Source organism: Sus scrofa, chromosome 1 (genome assembly GCF_000003025.6).
Source record: "Sus scrofa isolate TJ Tabasco breed Duroc chromosome 1, Sscrofa11.1, whole genome shotgun sequence".
Taxonomy (NCBI): domain Eukaryota; kingdom Metazoa; phylum Chordata; class Mammalia; order Artiodactyla; family Suidae; genus Sus; species Sus scrofa.
Window position 1 is genome coordinate 217,643,062 of NC_010443.5, and position 22,218 is coordinate 217,665,279.

At 36.7% G+C, this 22,218-nt stretch overlaps 1 protein-coding gene across 6 annotated transcripts in view; it reads left to right on the forward strand.

Annotated features, from left to right (window-relative positions):
* Positions 1 to 22,218, forward strand: part of GLIS3 (GLIS family zinc finger 3) — a 545,026-nt gene that overhangs the window by 70,458 nt on the left and 452,350 nt on the right. For 4 of the 6 annotated variants that reach the window (XM_021074388.1, XM_021074403.1, XM_021074390.1 and 1 more), the window contains one exon: positions 527 to 1,013. In XM_021074388.1, the coding sequence (XP_020930047.1) occupies positions 626 to 1,013 (388 nt within the window). In that variant the 5' untranslated portion in view covers positions 527 to 625. Of the gene's footprint in view, positions 1 to 526; positions 1,014 to 22,218 lie in introns of those variants that run through there. The other 2 variants (XM_021074393.1, XM_021074396.1) reach the window with 1 other exon arrangement.

Below are 22,218 nucleotides of genomic sequence, written 5' to 3' on the forward strand. Positions count from 1 at the left end.
GAGATTTCTAGGCCTGTATTTTTATCTTTTATAAATCGAGGAATTGTAAAAATCTGAGATGGTTTAATCTCATAATCTCATTTATAGGTTATATCAGCTTTTTCTTTGTTCACTGGAACCTTTGAAGTACTAGTCTCACAGCTCATGAAGGGTTTCCCAGTTCACACTGTAGCAAAAATGAACTAGTACAGATATATCCTCTATGGAGCAAAATAAGTTTCATTTTGCTGGCGTTGTTAGATTGCTTATAGTTGCTAAGAGCTCTGTATTGGGAAGGGTTCAGTGGCCACCCCCCCGCCCCCGGCCAAACAATGCAGTTATCCATAATCCATGTCTACCCTGAATGCAGGAGGGGAGAGTGCCTGCCAATGAACTATGTTTTCAATAACCCTGTTCTTAAGTAAAAAATTTTGCTGAGAGTGCTTCTTTTCTTTCTCATGTGAATGCTATACAGGTTGAAAACTCACTATAACTTATTTTCTTTTTTACTTTTAAAAATGCCTGTCTTTATTTTTTTTTTAAACAGGCGAATAAGCTACATCATGGATAACTTATTGGACTTTGCCTGAAAGGAGTCATTAGTGTCACTGGATATTTGACCGACCTGGCTATAGGTTTTTTCAGAATGAATGGAAGGTCATGCAGCATGAGTCTCCATCGGACATCAGGAACCCCTCAGGGACCTGGGATGGTCAGTGGCCAACATATTCCTCCCATCCGAACGCACTCGGGGACTCCTGGCCCCTCGTCCTGTGGCAACACACCAAGCCCTGCTATTGGAAACCTTGCTAATAGCCTCCATCTCAAGATGCCCTCAGGAGGAGGGATGGCTCCTCAGAGCAATATGAATGAGAGCCCCATCCATCTGCCTGCCTTGAGCCCCAGGAGACAAGTACTTACCAATGGGAAGCCACGATTCCAGGTCACCCAGGCTGGAGGCATTTCAGGGCCACATAGTTTAAAGCCAAAGCAGCAGGAGTTTGGAAACCCATTTCCTCCAAATCCTGGGAAAGGTAGGATTATATTTCTAGGATACTATTGTTTTCTTCCCCTAGTGTCTTCTCTACTAGCAAATCCTATGGAAAAATACATGATTTAATGTTGGGTCAAAGTTGATGGCTTTGTAATGATATGTAGCTTTCTAGGAAAAGATGTGAATATGTACATGTATGTGAGGATGAGGGAGCCACAGTGATAAATGTGACATCTCATGGGTTGTTGAAACAGAGTGGAAGATGAGATAGAAAGATCAGAAACAGGGAGGTAAAGTAGATGGTGGTTAGCAAGGGCAAGAGCAAGTTTAGCATGATCCTGCCCTCTGGATATACAAAACTCTGACCTGGCTCACCAGGGGATGGATTCTGCAAGCCATGAAGGAGATGGGTGGCTAGAACTGCCACTATGTTAGTTGGGTACTGGAAGAAGGGTGGTTCTTGGAAGGAAAAGAATTAAAAAGGGAGAAATTTTTAATAGCCAGTAAAATGAGGAACTAGTACATAAAAATGATTAAAAATTATTCTAATAGTAGAACCATAATTTTATAATATAGCTAGTGACAAGAGAGGAGGCTAGAAAAGTGTAATGAAAAGATGTATTTCCGTGCTCGAGAACTAGAAAAACTTGTTAATTTTGAAATGCATAGAGAATGATTTTAACTAAAGAGTGTTTGAGTTACAAATTTTAGATTAAGGATAATTTTTGGAGAATAACAAGTTATTTGAATTACATGCTCTCTCTAGAAACTAATGTTGACTTAATGAAGTTATACTGCTAACTGATAAGTGTATTAGAAAAATGAGTGTGTATCCCACGTATAATATAGCTTCGTTACCTAAAATAGCAAATTATATATCCCTTTATGTATCTTTATAATCTTAGTTTTAAATGTTTATACCAGCAAATAAAATTACTGTTAGCTTGTGAATAGCCATTCATCCCATTAATTCATAATGTATACAAATACAGTGAATAATGATGTATATCATGCAAGTAACCCCAAAATTGTTTGTTTTAGTGTCTATATTTCTGTGTATGAATAAGTTGGTTTCTATGGGTAGATTTTTTGAAAAACTAAATGTATGTGTAACTTTTTTCTTTTTTACTTATTTTTGTCTAGGTTTGGTTTTGAGTTGTTCATTTTTCAAAGCTACTAATATTTAGTATTAAGTATAGAAACACTTTCCCTGCGGGCTGCATCTAAAATAGCTCTGTCATTGTCGAGTTGCTATGTTTATGGTGTGGCAAGTTAAGTTGCTTAATGTCAAGCTCATGTGTTTGTATTTTCAGGGTCTGAGGCACAGTAAAACTTTTAGCTCATGATTGACTAGTGAACTGTGGCTTGCTTTTATATAAGTTTGTGTTTGAAGTCCTGACTGGCAGTAATGTGATAATATTAATGGCTTGCATTTATTATATCACAACTTAGCATGTCAGGCACCATGTTAAGTGCTTTCCAATGCATAGTCTCAGTTATTCCTCACAACAGCCCTGAGTTGTATACTATTGTTGATTAACTGATAATGGAACTAAGATCTAAAAAGAATGAATAACTTTAACACTGCCAAGGAAATAAGGATTTTGGGAATATTACTTTAATGATGACTAGAAGTGGTTATAATTATAATCATGGTTTATATAAAAAAAACCCTGAAGGTACTTAAGGAAAAATGAACTCTTCTTGGACCTCTCATGTAAAAATTAGCACTGCTTCCTGATTTTCCTCTGTTCAGTTTTCTGACTCCTTGCTCAGCTTCCAGGCTTGTGGTATCTGTAGTGGATTTGTATGGTTGGTGCATGCTTGGTCATGGCTAAAGGGTTGAAGGCAACTGTATTATTCCTCCTAGCAGCTTGGATACCACCAGTGGTCTGGATGGTGTCATTAGCGGCTATATATGTCCCTTTCAGATCTTGGTTGACAATTACTAAACCAAGGCAGTAACTAGTTGAGAATGGTGATATGGGACTCTTTGAACTCCATTCCATCATTTGCTCAATAAATAATTATTGAGCATATGTTATGGGTGAATCACTATTTGGGGACTATAACAGCTAATAAAACATAGTCCTGTTCCTCAAGGAGTTGATAATTCAGACAAATAAATGGGTAGTTAAAATAAAGCACAGTTAAGTCTCTGGAGAGATATACTTACGGTGATTTGGAGGCTTTCCCAGCCTGTTCTTGAAAAGTGAATCTGAGAGGAGAGTGGGTTATCTAGGCAGACATCTAAAGGGTGAGCATTTAGTCTTAACAGTCATGGAAGAGTATGTCCTGTGCATGTGTGTGTGTGTGTGTGTGTACCCATGCGTGTGCACACTCATGCCTGTGAAAGAGCAGGAGCTGTCTGTAACTTACTTTGGGTATAGAGAAGTGCACACTCAAAAGCTAGAGGGGAGCAGTCATGGTGTACTTCATGGATTTCTATCTGGTTTCACATTGAGGGGCGGTGCATTGGTGGGAGATAAGACTGGAAAGGATTAAACAGTAGCTTAAGGGTCATGAGTGACATACCAACGAGTCTGGATCTCTCTTGAGGAACCTGGTGAGCTCTGAAAGGATTTTAACCTTGAGGACAATGTGCTAAGCGTGAAGTTGACATTTCTTCCTGACTTTGCCACTGCTTTCCCATGCCTATTGACGTGTCATGATCAAGAAGGATAAGTGTCAAAGAACCTGTGACTCTCTGGGTGTATTAGGGTTCTCCAGAGAAACAGAAACAAGAGGAGGTATATTTATATCTCTCTATATAAATCTCCATTAGAATAAGTTACCTAGGGATTGTCATATGACAAAATCTTACTTGAAGACTCAAAAATTTCCAGTGGGAGCCTCCTGAGAAACAAACTTGATTGTAATGTTTGTTATGTAAAGATTGATTTCTGCTCATATGAAAACTCAAATAACTGTGGCTTTAACATCGTAGGGTATGGTTCCCAAATAGTTTGCCAAGAGCACAGGGATACCACAGGAAACTCGGAGAGAGCCATGAGATACTTAAATTTTTTTTTTTCTTTTTAGGGCTGCACTTGCAGCGTATGGAGGTTCCAAGGCTAGGGGTTGAATCAGAGTTGTAGCTACTGGCCCATGCCACAGCCACAGCAACATCATATCTGAGCTGTATCTGCAGTCTATACCACAGCTCACGGCAACGCTGGATCCTTAACCCACTGAGCGAGGCCAGGGATCGAACCCACAACCTTATAGTTTCTAGTTGGATTTGTTTCTGCTGTGCCACATGGGAACTCCTTAAATTTTGAAGGAAAGATGGGGTATGTGACATCCCTGAACACCAGGCAGACTGTTAGATTGAGGAGGTTCACAGTTTCAACAATAGATTGTAGTATGTTACTTTTGATGATATTGTATCTTTGAGAAACTACATATTTGGTAGTTGTAATTTAAAAAAAGCAAGTAGTTTGTACATCCAGGTTCAGAGCAACATTATTCACAATAGCCAAAGGTAGAAGTAACCCAAGTGTCCATCAGTGGATGAATGGGTAAGCAAAATGTGTAATATCCATACAATGGAATATTATTCAGCCTTCATGAGGAAGGAAATTTTGGCATATGCTGCAACATGTATGAACCTTTAAGACATTATGCTGGTGAAATATATGCCAGACACGAAAAGAAAAAGATTGTATGATTCCTCTTATATAAGGTTCCTAGAATAATCAGATTCATGGATAAATAAAGTGGAATGATGGTTACCGTGGACTAGGGGAGGAGAAAATGGGGAATTAATTTTTAAAGAGTATGGAGTTTAGGTTTGGAAAGATGAAAAAGTTCTGGAGATAGATGGTAGTGATGGTTGTACAACAATGTGAACATAATTAATGCTTGAACTATATACTTAAAAAATGGATAAAATGGTAAATTTTATGTTTATGTGTATTTTACCACAATAAAAAAAGCAAGTACTAAGTGAAAATCAATGTGAAATAGGAGATGGAGGTAGTGATGTCCAATTTGATTCCAAGGTTTGAGAAATAATAGAAGGCATAATAGAAATACATATCCTTTAGTAATTGTGGTCATTTAAAAATTAAATAAAATTCTTTTAAATTTATGTGTGTTATTTGGTTTCAAACAGCTAATAAGTTATTAGTACATAAATACTATTAAGGTGTTGACACCTAACTACTTAATAAATGGAATGGTTAGGTATTCCTTTTGGCCAAGGGGCACCATGAAAAAATTATTGAGAGACTAAGAATGCCATGAACTGAGAAGATTTGGGAACCTCTGTCATAGAAGTTCATTTTTCTCACACAAATTGCAGGCAAGGTAGGTGATTGCTGCTGATGGTTAGAAACTTAGGGAAGACAGACCCCCAAATCATGGAGCTTCTGTTAGTCTTTCTCTCTTGGTTGCGCATTGGCTACCTCACTGTGGTACCTCTATGGATTCTGTTTTCTGATGAGGGTGAAGGAGGAAGGGAGAAGGACAATAGACAAAAAGGGACTGCTCCCCCGCAACTCTTTTTAACTGGCTTTCCTAGGAGTCCCACTCAACTATTTCCACTTAATTAGCCAATCATACATAATTAATTTCTTAAATAAAATCCACTTTTCATTCCTGAATGTATCTTTTAAAAAGTTAGATTTTGTCTTGTATTCTGTTCTATTATATCTTGCTTTTTAGCATTTGCTACCTTTATCTCTCTCTCAGGTAAGTTGAAGTCTTGCCAGTAAGTTGCAGACATTATGGCTTTTCATCCCCAAATTCCTAAGCAGACATTGGAATATGTTAATAATATAACTGAAATACATTAATCATAACTTAGAAATTGAGCTTTGATACAACAATATCATTTATATAGTTATATCTTAAAATATAGTTCATAATCAAATTCATTGTATATTTTATTTTACTTATTATTTATAATATAAAGCATTATTTTCTTTCCCCTTTTATAATCCAATGTCCTTTGTAGCCATTTATGTCCTTTTTATCCAGAGTATAATCAACGATCATGCATTATATTTGGTTGTCATGTTTCTTTAATGATCTTTAATCTAGAATGACCCTCTTCCCCTGCCCTTTTTTTGTGTGTGTGTGTTTCGTGACAAAAATGTGTTGATATTTTTAAAGAGTTAAGGTCAGTTGTCTTGTCTGACATTCTGATTTGTCTCGTCATTTCTTCATAATCAGGTTCAAGTTAAATGTATTTTTGGCGGGAATACTACATAGAGAATTTGTGCATCCCCCATTACATCACAGCAGGAAGCACTAAATGTTCATTTGTCCTAGTATTTGTGATGCTGCTTTTGGTTGTCTGCCTAAGGTGGTGTTGCCAGATCTCTACATTGTAAAGTATACTTTTCAAAATTAATAAATAATCATTTCTGAATATTCTATTCTCTAACAGCCTTTCACAGCATCTATTGATGATCCTTGTCTAAAACAGTTATTACATTGCTGATTGTATAATGGTCGTTTTCTGATTTTATCATTCCTTCTTATGTTTATTAGTTGGTATTCTTCTAGAAAAGAGAACTTGTCTCCCTTTTTTCTTTTTGAGAATCACTGGAGATTCACATACTCTTTTTAAAAATTTCCTGTAGTATAATTCATTACCATCTCTAATTTTTCTGCTGCTCAAATTTCCCCAGATTTGGCTAGTTGGGATCCCTTAAAGTCAATTCTTATGTACTTTTGGTATGTTCCCATGAAGTACTTTCTGGCTTTGAGACATAGCAAGATGATCTAGGCTCATTTGGACTTCCCTACCCCAGACCTGGAATCAACCATTTTCCCAAAAAGCTCAGGTCTCTTTTAATGGGAAATGATGTTTGGAAAGCTGGATGAAAGAGTGTTCTTATTGGCTCTGGGGTGTTATTGCTTCTAGGTCCTTTCTGTGGGCAGAGTAAGGAAATATACCAGAACAACATCACAGAGTTCTTCCTTACACTTCCTCATTGCAAATTTGTCATTGAGTATCCCGGTTCTTAGAAACATGAGTGTATTTGTTTATTTTCTCTGTATTATAACAGAGAAAAAAGTTACTTTTACCTTTTTATTTCTAAGATACAGAAATTTGTAAAATGATTGCCTACTACACATAAATTTTTAATGTGTTGAGATAAGACTTTTCATACTTATCTCTGCCACTGAGTGAATGTAGAGCGCACTCTGCATTTGGCAACTTTATGGTCCTAGCAGAATTGGTGAATATAGAATCCAAGTTATATTGTATCAGTAATAGTGCTTCCTCCTACTTCCCGCTCAGTAGTTACAGATTGAAATCAGACTGGTAGAGATGCATTCTTCAAAGCATCTGGGAAATCAGTTTTATGATCCCCACTTTAAGTACATTTGACACAGCCATTTAAATATTTAAGACAGTTTCACATTTACAGTACTATAGGACTATATAATTGGGAAGATTTTCATTGTAAAGGTTTTTAAAATTTTGTGTCAGTGCCTCTGACATTTCTTGTTTGGCTCTGCTGTCCTTGGAGACAAAGGGAGTTAGTTACTCATTAGCACTTGTGGGTTATTCATTATTGTTGGTCAGAAAAAGCAGAATAATATCAACAAAGGACACCAAACTAACTGGGATTTAAAAACTCTTTTATGTCACTTAAGCCTGGTGTCTCCTATAAAGACCTGGTCTCAGAAAAGTAATGTGTAGTGTGAACCTGGAAGATGTAAAAACTTACGTACTTTAAATAATACACCAAGTTTTATTTTTATTCTTTATTGTTTGTGGTTTGCTAATTCAGTTGGTTATAACGTGTAGCTCAGATTAGAGCTTGAGCCATTAGTGGTTCAACTTGCTTCATATTTTTCCTCCATTGCTATATCATGAATTTTAAAGTACTGCCACTGATTTAAGTTACTTCCTAAATCATTCCTTAGCTTACATTAATCCCTGTAAATAACAGACCATGAAAAATACCTACTAACACCAGTGAGTAAACCGTATTGAATATAGTCATGTTAGAACAAGAGCAAGAATAGCAGTTGAAGATCCTATATTTAAAAAAAAATTATTCACGTATAGTTGACTTCCAATGCTAGTTTCAGGTGTATAACAAAGTGAATCAGTTTTACATATACATATATGCATTCCTTTTTAGATTATTTCCCCATATAGGTTATTACAAATTATTGAGTAGATTTCCTTGTATTATACAGCAGGTCTTTATTACTTATTGGTTTTATATATAGTAGTATGTACATATTAATCCCAACCTCCTAATTTATCTCTCCCCTTGGTGTTTCTCCTTTGGTAGCCATTAGTTTGAATTCAAAATCTTTGAATCTGTTTCTGTTTTGTATCATTTTCATTATATTACACACATTAGTGATCTGATATGATATTTGTCTTTCTCTGTCTAACTTACTTCACTTTGTATGACAATATCTAGGTCTATGCATGTTGCTGCAACTGGCATTATTTCATTAGTTTTTATGGTTGAGTGATATTCCATTGTATGTATGTTCCATATTCTCTTACTCATTCCTCTGTTGATGGACTTTTAGGTTTCTTCCATGTCTTAGCTATTATAAATGATGCTGTACCTTCAATACTGGTTTTCTCTGGATAGATTGTTGGATCATATTGTAGTTCTATATTTAGTTTTTAAGGAACCTTCATACTGTCCTCCATAGTGGTTGCACCAACTTACATTCCCACCAACAGTGTAGGAGGGCTCCCTTTTCTTCACTTCCTCTCTATAATTTATTATTTATTATTCATAGGATTTTTTTTTTGGTCTTTTTAGGGCTGCATACATGGCATATGGAAATTCCCAGGCCAGGGGTCAAATTGGAGCTGTAGCTACCGGCTTACAGCACAAGAACGTCAGATCCAAGCTGCATCTGTGACCTACATACAGCTTATGGCAACAATCAGATCCTTAACCCACTGAGTGAGGCCAGGGAACCTGCATCCTCATGGATACTAGCCAGGTTCTTAATCTGCTGAGCCACAATGGGAACTCCTATATTTATAGACTTTTTGATGGTGGCCATTCTGACTGGTGTGAAGTGATACCTCACTGTAGTTTTGATTTGCATTTCCCTAATAATTACTGATGTTGAGTTGAGCATCCTTTTCATATGCTTTTTGGTGATCTGTCTTCTTTGGAGAAATGTCTATTTAGATTTTCTGCCCATTTTTTTTTATTGAGTTTTTTTCTCTTTTTTTTGGTATTGAGCTGCATGAGATGTTTGTATATTTTGGAGATTAATCCCTTGTTGGTCATTTTGTTTGCAAAGATTTCCCTTCACTCTGTGAGTTGTATTTTCATTTTTTTCTTACGGTTTCCTTTGCTGTACAAAAGCTTTTAAGTTTAATTAGATCCCATTTGTTTACTTTTTTTTTTGCTGTTTTCTTCTTCTTTTTTTTTAATTTCCTCAATACAGTTTTTTTTTTCTACTGTACAGCATGGTGACCCAGTTACACATACATGTACACATTCTATTTTCGCACATTATCATGTTCCATCATAAGTGACTAGACATAGTTCCCAGTGCTACACAGTAGGATCTCATTGCTAATACATTCCAAAGACAATAGTTTGTATCTGTTAACCCCAAGCTCCCCCCCCCCCCCGGTAACCACAAGTCTATTCTCCAAGTCCATGATTTTCTTTTCTGTGGAAAAGTTCACCTGTGCCTTATATTAGATTCCAGATATAAGTGATATCGTATGGTATTTGTCTTTCTCTTTCTGACTTCACTCAGGATGAGATTCTCTAGTTCCATCCATGTTGCTGCAAATAGCATTATTTTGTTCTTTTTTATGGCTAAGTAGTATTCCATTGTGTATATATACCACATCTTAATAATCCAATCATCTGTCAGTGGACATTTGGGTTGTTTCCAGGTCTTGACTATTGTGAAGAGAGCTGCAATGAACATGTGGGTGCATGTGTTTTTTTAAGGAAAGTGTTGTCCGGATATATGCCCAAGAGTGGGATTGCTGGGTCATATGGTAGTTCTATGTATAGATTTCTAAGGTATCTCTATACTGTTCTCCAGAGTGGTTGTACCAGCTTACATTCCCACCCACAGTGCAAGAGGGTTCCCTTTTCTCCACGCCCCCTCCAGCATTTGCTATCTGTGGACTTATTAATGATGGCCATTCTGACTGATGTGACGTGGTATCTCATGGTAGTTTTGATTTGTATTTCTCTAATAATCAGGGATGTTGAGCATTTTTTCATGTGCTTGTTGGCCATCTGTACATCTTCCTTGGAAAAATGTCTATTCAGGTCTTTTGCCCACTTTTCCATTGGGTTGTTGGCTTTTTTGCTATTGAATTGTATAAGTTGCTTATATATTCTAGAGATGAAGCCCTTGTCAGTTCATCATTTGAAACTATTTTCTCCCATTCTCTAAGTTGACTCTTTTTTTTCTTTTTGGTTTCCTTTGCTGTGCAAAAGCTTGTCAGTTTGATTAGGTCCCATTGGTTTACTTTTGCTTTTATTTCTGTTGCTTTGGGAGACTGACCTGAGAAAAAATTTGTAAGGTTGATGTCAGAGAATGTTTTGCCTATGTTCTCTTCCAGGCGTTTGATGGTGTCTTGTTTTATATTTAAGTCTTTCAGCCATTTTGAGTTTATTTTGGTGCGTGGTGTGAGGGTGTGTTCTAGTTTCATTGATTTTCATGCAGCTGTCCAGGTTTCCCAGCACCATTTGCTAAAAGCAAGCAGATAAAAAACAGGGCAACCACAAATCAAAACCAAACATGACATTCACAAAAACTGAAAAGAAAAATACTCAAGCATAAAATAGAAGGAAACCATCCAACCCAAAAAAGAAAAGAAGAAAAGAGAAACATAGAATCAACTGGAAAACAAGGTTTAAAATGACAATAAATATGTATATATCAATAATCACCTTAAATGTCAATGGACTAAATGCTTCAATCAAAAGACACAGAGTGGCATATTGGATAAAAAAGCAAAATCCTTTAATCTGCTGCCTACAAGAAACTCATCTTAGAGCAAAGGACACATATAGATTGAAAGTAAGGGGATGGGAAAAGATATTTCATGCCAATGCACAAGACAGGAAACAGGAGTTGCAATACTCCTATCATACAAAATAGGCTTTAAAATGACAGGCATTAAGAAAGACAAAGAAGGAGACTATTTAATGGTTAAAGGATCCATTTAAGACGAGGATATTAAAATCATCAATATATATGCTCCTAATATAGGATCACCCAGATACCTATAACACATACTAACAGACATAAAAGGAAAAACTGATGGAAATGCAATAATAGTAGAAGACTTTAACACCCCACTCACATCAATGGACAGATCCTCTAGACAGAAAATCAATAAGGCAGTAGAGATCCTAAATGACGCAATAGAAAAGTTAGACTTAATTGACATTTTCAGGACATTACATCCAAAAAAGTCAGAATATATATTCTCAAGTGCACATGGAACATTTTCAAGGATTGACCCCATACTGGGGCAAAAAACTAACCTCAACAAATTTAAGAGTAAAGAAATTATTTCAAGTATCTTCTCTGACCACAATGGCATGAAAGTAGACATCAACCACAGGAAAATAAATAAGAAAAAACTGACTACACAGAGATTAAACAACATGCTACTAAAAAGCCATTGGGTCAATGAGGAAATCAAGAAGGAAATTAAAACTATCCTGAGACAAATGATAATGAAGACACATCCACTAAAAATCTATGGGATGCCAAAAAAGCAGTGCTCAGAGGGAAATTCATAGCAATACAGGCCTTCCTCAAAAAAGAAGAAAAATCTCAAATCGACAACTTAACCCAGTACCTAAATGAGTTAGAAAAAGAAGAATATACCTTTGTTTTTATGTTCATTACTCCAGGAGATACATCTGAAAAGATATTGCTGTGATTTATGTCAATGAGTGTTCTACCTATGTTTTCCTCTAAGAATTTTATGGTATCTGGCCTTATGTTTAGGTCTTTAATCGTTTTGAGCTTATTTTTGTGTATGGTGTAAGAGACTGTTCTCATTTCATTCTTTTACATGTGGCTGTCCAGTTTTCCCAGCACCACTTACTGAATAAATGTCTTTTCTACATTTTATATTCTTTTCTCCTTTGTTATATGTCAGTGGACCACAGGTGCTGGATTTATTTCTGGGCTTTCTGTCCTGTTCCATTAGCTATAGTTATGTTTTTGTGTCAGTACCATGATGTTTTTTTTTTTTTATCACTGTAGTTTTGTAGTATAGTCTGAAGTCAGGGAGCCTGATTCCTGTTTTTCTTTTTCAAGATTTCTTTGGGTATAGGGTTTTTTGTGTTTCTCTACAAACTTGACTTTTTTTTGTTCTAGTTCTGTGAAAAATTCCACTGATAATTTCATAGGATTGCATTGCATCTATAGAGTTCCTTGGATAGTGTAGTCATTTTGACAATATTGATTCTTCCAGTCCACAAGCATTATATATCTTTTCATCTGTTTGTGTCATCTTCAGTTTCTTTCATCAGTCTCTTATAAGGAGGACCCCACATTTTTGAAAAGATTCAGCTGATATATTGGGTTAGGAAAGTTTAGGCAAAATGTGTGGTTACTTTTTTCCACTTCTGATTTTTAATCATGTATATTTCCTTGCACTTCCAATGTGGTTTCCTGCAGAATTAGAGCAAATAAAATTAATATTCCATAAAAAGTTCCAAAAATAACCAAACCAGTCAGAGACCAAAGGTATTATTCCACTTTAGGTTGCCAGAATTTTCACGTAGTGTTGCCAACAAGGCAGGTGAAAGACAATGTTTTCTTTTGTTTACTTTTTGGGCTGCATAGTGTCCACTTTGTGTGATTTATTGATGCTGAGTATAAATCAAATTGATGGTGGATTTCCAAGTATTACTAAATGGCAGGCACAATTTGTTTCAGTTATAAAAGTGGTTTGTCAATCTCATAACATTCTACCTTTCAAAGAATATATTCCATTAACACCCCTGCCCTCTACATACACCTCAAATGCTATAGGACATGAGGTTGAAATGCTATATCAATTAGTTACCTATAGCATTTTCCACGACTGCTAAACAGCAGCAATTTTGGACTTGTACAATACTTTGTAGTTAATAACTTCATAGTGACTATTTCATGTGATTTTATAAAAGGCATCATCCTATAAGGCAAGGCAAATATAATTGGCTCCATTTTAGGAATGAAGAAACATGCTTGGTTTTCTTTCTCTTTTTTTGTCATTTATCTTTTTTATTGTTGTTATGTTTCTTTTTTTTTAATTTATTTTTTTCCCACTGTACAGCAAGGGGATCAAGTTATCCTTACATGTATACATTTTTTCCCCCACCCTTTGTTCTGTTGCAATATGAGTATCTAGACATAGTTCTCAATGCTACCCATGCTTGGTTTTCTAAAGATCTCATTTTTCATGTGCTGCCTAGGTTGACAGTGAATATGACTCTACAATGTAAAAGATCTTGCTCTAGGAATTCTGAGAGATCTTGCCTTCTCTGCCTCCACTAGAGCCTAAGGTTTCTGCCATTCCTAAAAAAAGTATACCTTTAAAAACTCAATATCATTCAGCTTTAATTTCTATCCATAAGCTGAGGAAATGGACCCTTGCTCCTGTTTTGGAAAATTGTATTTGACAATTTTCAACAATAGGTCCTTCTAAGCAGGGAGGGAATTTTCTACCTTGGCGGGAGTCAGGCAACCTTTGTGTGATGGCCACCTGAGTGACTCAGTATATGCAGAAGCATGAAGTCTTTAAACCCAGGCTGGAGGATATCATGAATATGAATATATTTGATACTTCTGATGCATCATAGTTTAAGTGTACAATGGAGGGTGACTTGTATTTAAATACCTATTTTAATGACCACCTTATTTTAATAATGGAAGAAATAGAAGGTCTGTAATTGACTCTGACATAATAAGTTAAAAAACGAGACCTGTGGTGTAGGGCTTTGATACTTGAGGATAATCAAGGCCAACAGTATTAGCCTTCTTAGGGAGCTGAGTAGAAATGCACAGTCCCAGGGCCACCCCAGATCTACTGAGTCATACCTTGTATTTTAACAAGATATCCAGGTGATTCATGTGCACAGGGTTGGCTTAAGGGCTGTGTGAGCAGTGACTGCACAGGGTCCTATCTCAGAGGGGTGCCCTGTGCTTGAGGTATAATGCTTTGTGGTCACCAGCTTAACATCTTACTAATTTTGTCTTTGAAATTCTGTTTTGTAATTAAACTCTGGTGGAACACTGGAGCATGCAGGGGTAGTGGGGGTTGGGAGTCTCAGCTCATACATAGGTCCACATCCTGCCATGATGGCCACTGGCTCCCTTGCCCCCACCCAGTGTCCACTACTGCCCTTTGCCCTTAATGGGTATTTGAGCATTTGTGTGGATAGGTCAGGGTCAGTTGTGTATGCCCCATGTACCCAACTATGGTTGAGCTCTGGGCACTTTTGAAGGCCTGCACTGACTTTATGAATATACCTGTGTGAAAGCAGCCCAGTGTTAAAAGCAGATAAAAATAGCAAAAAAATAAAAGGAAAAAAAGAAAAAAGGCACAAGGCAAGAGAGAGATGGAAGAAGAAAGGAAAATGCTGTTTTCCTGCTTTTTGAACAAGGGATTTTGTTCAAGTATTTTCATTTTGGACACTGTAAATTATGTAGCTGACATTGCAAATGCGCATTGAAATTTGAGAAGCATTAGTATAAGAGTAAGAGCATGTGAGTTCTCGTTGTGCCTTAGTGGGCTAAGAATTCAACTGCAGTGGCTTGGGTTGACACGAAGGTACAGGTTCGATCCTGGCCTAGTGGTTTATAGAATCCAGTGCAGAGAAGATTGCAGTTTCAGCTCAGATTCAATCCCTGGTCCAGGAACTTCCATGTGATATGGGTGCGGCCATAAAAATAAATTAAAAAAGAGAAAGAGCATTTGCACTAGACTTAGAAGACCCATGCCTATCTAGTTCATGTCTTGTTAGTGTTTGACATTGGGCAAGTCACTTGACTTCCCATCCTCAGTTTCCTCAACTGTAACATGATGGTGAGGTCTCTTTTCTTTTTTATTTTTAGCCTCCCCATGGCATATGGAAATTCCTGGGCCAGCGATCAAATATAAGCCATAGCTGTGACCTACACCACAGCTACAGCAACGTTGGATCCTTAACCCACTGCAGTGGGCCAGGGATGGAACTGGCACCTCCATAGAGACAAGCTGCCTCTTTAATCCTCTGACCCACAGTGGGAACTCCTGAGAGTGATGTCTTATGCTTCTTTCCAAATGGGCAGGGCCTAGGTAAAGGGCTTGTCTGGCAACATGTTTTTGAGTAGGAATATGTCCAGAACATGTCTTGTCTTTGGCTTTGATTTCATGAGGCTGATAAACAAACCTCAACATCATGGCCTGAAGGTAGGATGGAAGTGGAGGGAAGGGTTCAGAATGGGAGAAGAAGGTCAAAAACTTGATCTTCATATCCTTGGGAGTGGACAGAAAGCAACAGTCAAGGAACTGAGGAATTCAGAGACTGGGGATTGTGGTTAGGCAGAAGTGAGCATCAGAGAACTTGTGAGCTGCATGCATAGCCTTCCCAAGTGGTTACCCACTTGTGTGGAAATCTTAGGCACACATGCAATTGTGAACAGAAAATGCATTTTTCTCTAGAGAGTTAAATTTGATGGTAAATGTGAGAATGCATTTTACACTCTAAACTTCCAGAGACATGTAAAGTATTGTTCTCCCATAATTTCAAATCAGTGTGGGGCTGTATGGATCTCCATAAACCACAGCACCTGCTGCTGAATGGGATGTCCCCATCCAGATACTTTGTTCATGGACTTGTTCTTTGAAATAAAGGCCATTAGCTTGGTCATAACTCCCAAGTCTGGGCAGTATGAAAAAGCTTCTTTGTGGATGTAGAATCCTAAATTCTTTCTACTTTACAGTTTGTCGCAAAAGCTAGAGAGAAAAAAATTAAAACACAATAAAGCACTGAGATGAAAGAACATTTTTTAAGTTTGTCTTCTATATAAAGAGATTACTTTAGTTAAGATAATAATATAATTTATCATCCAAACTAGGACACTTTCAAAAGTGGAATGGGGCCATATTAATAATTATGCCTAGGACTCTCCTGGATAAATTGCAATGCAGACAGAATCATCATACATTTAGAAGAAAGTTTAATTGCATTTAGACACTGTATTTTACTCAACTGCTTTAAGGTAAAGTAGTTCAAACTACTTGACAAGATTAGCTCCGTATAAGTCTTTTCTTTCAAAATTATTTGTTGGAGTCATTAAATGTTTATTAGTATATTGTTATGTACAATATATTAGTTTCTGGTTGTTCTAGGGTTGAACAGCCATATTCAGATTCATGGCCTATAGAAACGAAGATAATAATACATGTGTATTGTTTTAAGCCATGATGTTAGTGGTAATTTGTTATGTAGCAATAGATGATTAATACAATTATTGTCTGGTCTTTACCTCTTTCAAGAGACACTAGGCAACATCAAGGAGCAGGTAGGCAGGAATTAACCTCTTTTGAGGGCCCTTGATATGCCAGACATGGTGATAGGCTCTAACACTCAGCAGAGCCAACTTATGAGGCCCTTTTTATTACCTCCATTTTATAGATATGGAAATAGACATTCCGATAAGTGATAGTATTTGCCCAAATTTACATGACTCATAAGGGATAGAACCGGGGTTTGAATGCAGGACTGTATTACTCTGTTCGTTCCACATATCTGGCTAACTCTTGCAAGCTATGACAAACACTGGTGTGGCCAATTGCCTAGAAAAAAAGATTAAGCAAAGACGGTTCATCTTTAAGCATTCACCATAACCAAGTACCTGCTGTGTCTTGCTGCAAGGACTTACCCCCTCCCCTGATCTTTCCTCTCCATGGCATGTTCCCACCAGGTATTCTGTTGTTTCTCTCTTCCTGCCTTCCACCTCCATCAGAACCTGTGTTTCATAGCCCTACTTTTTGTTGCTCTCTTTAGTATTCTCAAACAGAATTCATAGACAGTATTGTCTACTTATGCACATAATTTAAAAATAAATATAATGTCGTAACTGAAAGACAAGGGAAAAAGGAAAATAATTTATAATAAATTGCATTTAAACATGAAAACATTCCACCACAATTATACCTATAAGAACATAAGTAGATAAGTTTGTGCGTAAAAGTGAAATTAGCTAAAATTCTGATGATTTAGAGTTCTGTTTGTTCAGATATGTAGTTGCTTTGCTTTCAGTGATAGGATTTCATGAAATGGTGGACAATACTTTGTACTATTTCTTTCAAAGTTCAGGTATTTCAAATTCATTTTATTTGCACTATAACTTCATTTTAGATAATTTACTGTAAATAAGAATTATGAAAATAAAATTGACTTAGCTTCTAAACTCAGGTGATTATAAATATATTTTTACTTACATGGATGTCTGGTGAGACACTTGAAAATCATGTGGGATGTGGGATAATTTTTTATTTTATGAGACTGTGTGGTATCCCTGCCTTCACCACAGAATGCCAGTAATGGTAACAAGCCAGAATGCCACCAGAACTTCCAAATGTCTCCTAGAGGGCAGTGTCCCCAAACCCACAGATATAAATCTAAATTTGCTTTCAGCAAAAGAGCTGATCAGCTCATTGAAGTAGTACAGTTTTCAGAGGTGTTTATATATTAATTGGGTCCATACCTTAAGACAAAGAATGGCATTACGCGTGGTGGAATTTATTTGTGGTGGGTAGGGAAGTAGCAGTATTTGTTTGTGGTGGGTAGAGGTGTAGGGACAAGGAGGATCTCCTTTTTAAATCCTTAAACTATGTGGCATATGTGTCCTTATATTTTTGACTCTAGCCTTTCTTCTTATATCCCCTTTCTTTGAGTTCCATATACACTTTATGTGACAAATTAGATGTCTTTCTAAGTCAAATTCTTTTTAAATTTTCTGATTGCATTTTCTCTATGTATTTATGCTGTCGAACAATCAACTGGTATTTTCTGAGCATTGACTTTAACCAATATGGTGTTGTGCTAGCTACTAGGGGTCAAAGAGGTACAAGATACAGCCTGAAATCTCAGTATATTTATGATTGTAACTCAATCTAGCACACATTTACAGGGCGAGGCACAATGCTAGGTATGCCACAAATACATACACAGACAAGCACACACACGGATAAACATGTGTATGTATATATATGTACATACATTTGTATTTATACTTTTGGAGAGCTGATACACACATACAAGTATGAAGAGAACCTGAACATAGTCAAATATGAAGAGAGAAAGGAGGAACTTTAAAAAGCAAGAGATTGTGTAAATAATAGTTCATTAATAAATGAATTTCACAGGCTTTATGTAGTTATATATAATATTAACTCATAACATGTAATGATATAAAGCCTTTGAATAATATGTTTTTGTAATGTATGATATACTGTGCATAATATATATACTGTATATAACTATATATTATTATGTATAATATACTGCAGTTTATATAGAGAGCCTTTTATTGAATTAACAAGTGAAAGTGCCGAGACAATTTTTTTCCTCCATTAGTTTATACATTAGTAATACAATTTCATGCATAAATACATTTAGATCATATGGAGTATGTCTTTAGTTTGCATTGACATGAGGAGAAGATAAGCTAAGAGGAGAAGGTCTCATATCTCAAGTGGATAAATTGAAATTAGACATTAAGAAGAGCTCCCTTTGAGGGATGAAAGGTATTTTAACATGTTTCAGGGGAAGGATTAGAGCTGCATTCCCTGTCAGTTTTAATGATAAGGAGTGATTTTGTGTAGTGTGACAAAGCTGAGGCTAAATGCCCATCCAGTTATCTGTCAGTCATGATCCAGTCAGGAAAAGAGAATTCTCTTCAGTTATTTTCAGAGAGACTCTAATGTCAGAAATTAACAGATTAAACAGATACTGAAGCACTGAAAAGGGGGACCAAACATACCTCTAGGGTATCATACAGATAATAAGTACAGCTACCACCTCAGGGCTGGAAGAAGGAAGAAATTAGAAGTTACAAGAACCTAGAAGCTCAAAGGAGGATTGACTACAGGGGTGGGACCCAGACCTTTGAGGAAGTGCTGCCCATCTGGTGCTGGTACTTTGGAGAGCTGGGATGTACTGCCCTTCCAGTGCCTCTTCAAGAATCAAATCAGCAAGTATGGACTCCTCCTCTCTGTGAAGCATCACTATACACCCTGGAGTGCTCTCTCTATATATCAAATCAGTAATGATTCTCAAAACAGACATCGTAGATTAGATCTAAACACTACTGTGACCTTTCCCCTCTTTTATTCCTTAAATTACCTAGAATAAATACACTAGTTAGGCCTAAGCAAAGTCCACTAAACCATACTACTGCATTCCTTTCAAGTTGTTTGTATCAAGTGAAGTTTACATATCTGAAAAGTGTTCAGAACAAGCCCAGAGAAATAAAGCAAAGTGAGACCTCAACCTCTTTTTCATGATTTCTTTACACTCTTATAAAGTAAAGAATAATATCTAATACTTACATGCCGCTTATGATGTGGTAGATATTATTCTAAGTGCTTGATATTTCACTTTTAAAATGTATTGATGGGACATATTATCTCATTTAAGTTGCCTCCAAACCCAATGTGGTGGGAACCATCATACTAGTTGTTGTTATTATTATTATTCCTCCTATTTTATAGATGAGGAAATTGAGGTATGGTTAAATAACTTTCCCAAGGTCACACAACTAATAAGTGCAAAGTTGGGTTATAAACCAGCCAGTTTGACTCTAAAGTACATGATCTTAACTAGTAAGCCATATTGGCAATTTATATCTATAAAACCTGTGTTCTTCTTTATCTGTGGATAGACAGCAAATCCATTCATTTATTCAGCAATGATGTGGTGTAGTAAGAATGTTGGCTTCGGCATTAGCAGAATGAAGTTCAAAACCTAGGCCTTTAAATAATTTTCTTCGAGATTTTTTTGAGAGTCATTTTAGTAATTTGAGATCTTTGTAAAATGAGGAAATAGAATGAAATTATTTTGGAAATTTTTTCAAACTATCATTGTTTTAGGATTTGTAAGGAGCCTGGTCACTTTTTAGGAATTAGGAGCTAGAGATGAAGCCTGATTTGCAGGGTGAATTAGCAGTCAGTTTCCTAATATGTGTTAGATGTAGACTTGGTAGTGGTAATGCTGTTGCTAGCTAAGAAGCCAGGGATTGTCAAGGAAGGACAAATAGATTAAGGACTCATTTTATTGAGACATTGGGTACTATGGAGTGACTGTTGTTTTAATTCCCATTTTTTTTTAGTTTAATATCCATTTTTATGCACTACAAGTCAATCTTTCCAGGAACTTCCAAAATACTGCTTAGAAGTAATTTCATTTCTGGAGCTTTAGCCGAGCGAGGATAGTGCCTTCTGCTAGCTTCCCTTGCTACTAAGGGACTGTCTACATTCCCAATTTACAGATAGATCATCTGTAGACTTATTTTTGATCTGAAGACTGGAGAGCAACAGTCCAGAGGCCAGAAATGCCCATGAACTAGAAAAATCTAGCAAAAATGTTCCCAGATTAGAAGATAGGAAATGAGTTGTGTTGACTTAACAAACCTTATCCTAAGGTTATCGAGGGAACATAGGGGTGTGTGAGTGTGGGGTGGGTGTATGTGTGTGGGGAAAGCTTTTATCTTATTATTTAAGCAGTTATACTCCCTTTTCCCTTAAGCATTCTTTTTTTTTTTTTTTCCTATTCCTTTGCTCCCACCTACATTTTCCAAAGCCTGGATTTTTACCAAAGAACTGAGTCTTTGAAGCCTTTACATAAACGGGTTGTGCTGTAGCATGTAGCACTTATCAGTAGTTCAGTAAGATTTATGGGTTTAGAGTCAAAAGTGATTTCAAATTAGGTTCTAAGTGGTGCTAAATGTCACAGTTGATGTTGTTTTTGGTAAATTTTGGGACCAAAAGAATATTTTTGCCTCGTATTTAGTAGTCAGGTTGAATACAGTTACATAGTTTTTTTTCCCAAATAATTTTTTTCTTCTGTGGCATGTATACGTTCCTAGGCCAGAGATTGAACCTGCGCCACAGCGTTACCTGAGCTGCAGCATTGACAATGCCAGTTCTTTAACCTGCTGAGCCACACAGGAACTCCTCTTTATAATCTTTGAATTGCATCAGAATATTTTTATACTATTTATGATATTTTGCAATAAAATAAATGCGTCATAGCCATAAAGGATGATATCCTTCCCATATACAATCAAGAACCACAGGTTGAAAAGGATGGTGTGTGTGTGTGTGTGTGTGTGTGTGTGTGTGTGTGTACATGTCCATAAGAAGATGTGTGTGTGTGTATAAGAATGTATGTCTACAGTTGCATATGCTAAATAGCATGCACAGTGAGAACCAGTGACATCTTGATAGGGTACACATGCGGACTGTTTATAATTTATATTGTAGTGGAAGAAAGAAACAAAATCATTTTACTGCCTCTCTGAACTTGTGGTGCCCGTTCTTAGGTCTTTTGCTATTCCATAATTGAGCTGGAGGGTCCCAGAGAATTTTCTTAGAGCTCTGTAAAACTGTAAGAAGGGTCCATCGGAGACACTCCATCCTGCAAAATTAGGAGTTAATGGATGTTTGAGGCAAGGAGTTGGTTTGGTTCTTTTTCAGTAAGCCAGGCAGCTGATTCTCCTAGTGACAGATGAAGAACCAGAATGAATGTTTTACTGAAGTATTTGGCTTTTGTTGACTCAAAGTTGCGAACTTTTCATCTCTAGTTCTTATTTAAATTTGTAATCTTTGGGGAGGGAGTCATAATGTGGGTAATTTGGGGGATGCAATAGTATGACAGATGTCTCATTTGATGCCTAACCACCCTACCATGTCATGCGGTCTCTGTATGTGCACATTTCTGCATTGGCCTGTGGTCAGTTGTCTTCAATGAATTGTATTTAGGTAAATGAGTTATTGTGATTTATTATATAAATTAAATTTCAAGAAATACATGTGATAGCATTATTTTTTCTGTAATAGGAGATACAGTTGAAGCATGGGAGGGCATTCTAGGTCAATCCTTCCATTTCCATATAATGACATACAGGGGCAGTGCATAGCATAGCATAGCATATTGATTGAGGGTGTAGACCAAGAATGTGATAGATCTGAGAATGAATCTAAACTCTCCCTAAGAACACCTCTGAGACCTTGAGCAAGTGACTAAGAGATTTGTACC